We start from the raw sequence: 1,317 nt of genomic DNA on the forward strand, positions 1-1,317 counted from the left end.
AATCTTGTATCTGTTGAGACCTGTTTTGTGACTGATTATATGGTCAGTTTTGGAGAAGGTACCATGAGGTGCTGAGAAGAAGGTATAATCTTTTGTTTTAGGATAAACTGTTCTATAGGTATCTGTTAAATCCATTTGGTTCATAACTTCTGTAATATTTAGGCTTTTAAATATACATTTAATAAGTGATCTTGATAATAAATTTCTTAGAATCACCCCACAACTGGTTAATCTCCTTCTAATCCCCAGTGAGTTTCAAACATACACCACATGTAGAAATTGAGTAAAGCACACACTTAGCTCTTTAGATCCTCATTCCCTTAAGATCATGGTTAATTAACAATTTCAGAGTTCTACATTTGACCTTTCGTGGGACAAGTTCAATCCCCTAGGGCATATGGAGAATGCCAGATGTGGCCAGATAGAATTCCAGCTTTGGGGAGCAGCAACAGGGGGTATCCAGGGCTTTCCAGTAAACTGTCTAAGTTTACTAGTGAGCTCCAGTCAAAGAGTGACTTCATCTTAAAGGAAATGGATAGTATCCTGAGGATACTCAAATTGTGGTGTTTTTGTTGTTGTTTTGTTTGTTTGTTTGTTTGTTTGTTTTGGCAGCACTGAGGTTTATTGGAGCATCCTAATACAGATGCTGGGGCTTGCCCATGGTGCTCTTGATGTACAGAGCCCGGACGTTCTGCCAGTTTTTCTTGAGTAAGGACACCAAGAAGTTGACAGCCAGGTGGATGTTGTAGACTAGCTCGTCATCGGTCATCTTCACGTGGCCGATGGCAACTGCTAGACACAGCACCTTCTTCATCTGGAACTTGATTGTGGATTTCACCTCATCCACTTTGGCCACCATGTTTTCATTGTGTGTCATCAGGGAGGGGAACTTGCCCGCCTTGTTTAGGCCTGGGCCCAGGATACGTGGGATTTGCTTGATCAGAGACTCAGAGGCCAAAAAGGCATCATACTTCTTGGCCAGCTTTTTGACCAACTTCTTGTTCTTGTTAAGCTTCTTGAGCGCCTCGATGTCCATGTGGGGGATATCCACGACCTTGGCTTCGTCACAGTGCTGCTGGTCCCCCAGGACGCACACGGAGAACTTGGGGCGAGGGGTGGACTTAAGCCTGACGGTGCCCGAGAAGCGTTTGTCCTTCTGAGGGTCGTAGTTCTTCAGGCTGATCTGCAGCTCCACTGTCTCCAGAAACTTGCGGCGCTTACGCTGGTTCCCGTGCAGGACTTCCCGCACCGCCTCGTAGAGGGTGTCGTGTGAAACTTTGCTGCTCATGGCTGCGGCTGTGGGAACCGGAAAAGAAG

At 45.9% G+C, this 1,317-nt stretch overlaps 1 protein-coding gene across 1 annotated transcript; it reads right to left on the bottom strand.

Annotated features, from left to right (window-relative positions):
• Positions 1-592: 592 nt before the first annotated feature.
• Rpl10al1 (ribosomal protein L10A like 1) lies at positions 593-1,317 on the bottom strand. The gene is given in 1 exon segment (NM_001402095.1): positions 593-1,317. A coding segment is annotated over 1 exon segment (654 nt). The 5' UTR covers positions 1,289-1,317; the 3' UTR covers positions 593-634.

The sequence above is a fragment of the Rattus norvegicus genome, chromosome 6 (genome assembly GCF_021556685.1).
Source record: "Rattus norvegicus strain SHRSP/BbbUtx chromosome 6, alternate assembly SHRSP_T2T, whole genome shotgun sequence".
NCBI classification, from domain to species: domain Eukaryota; kingdom Metazoa; phylum Chordata; class Mammalia; order Rodentia; family Muridae; genus Rattus; species Rattus norvegicus.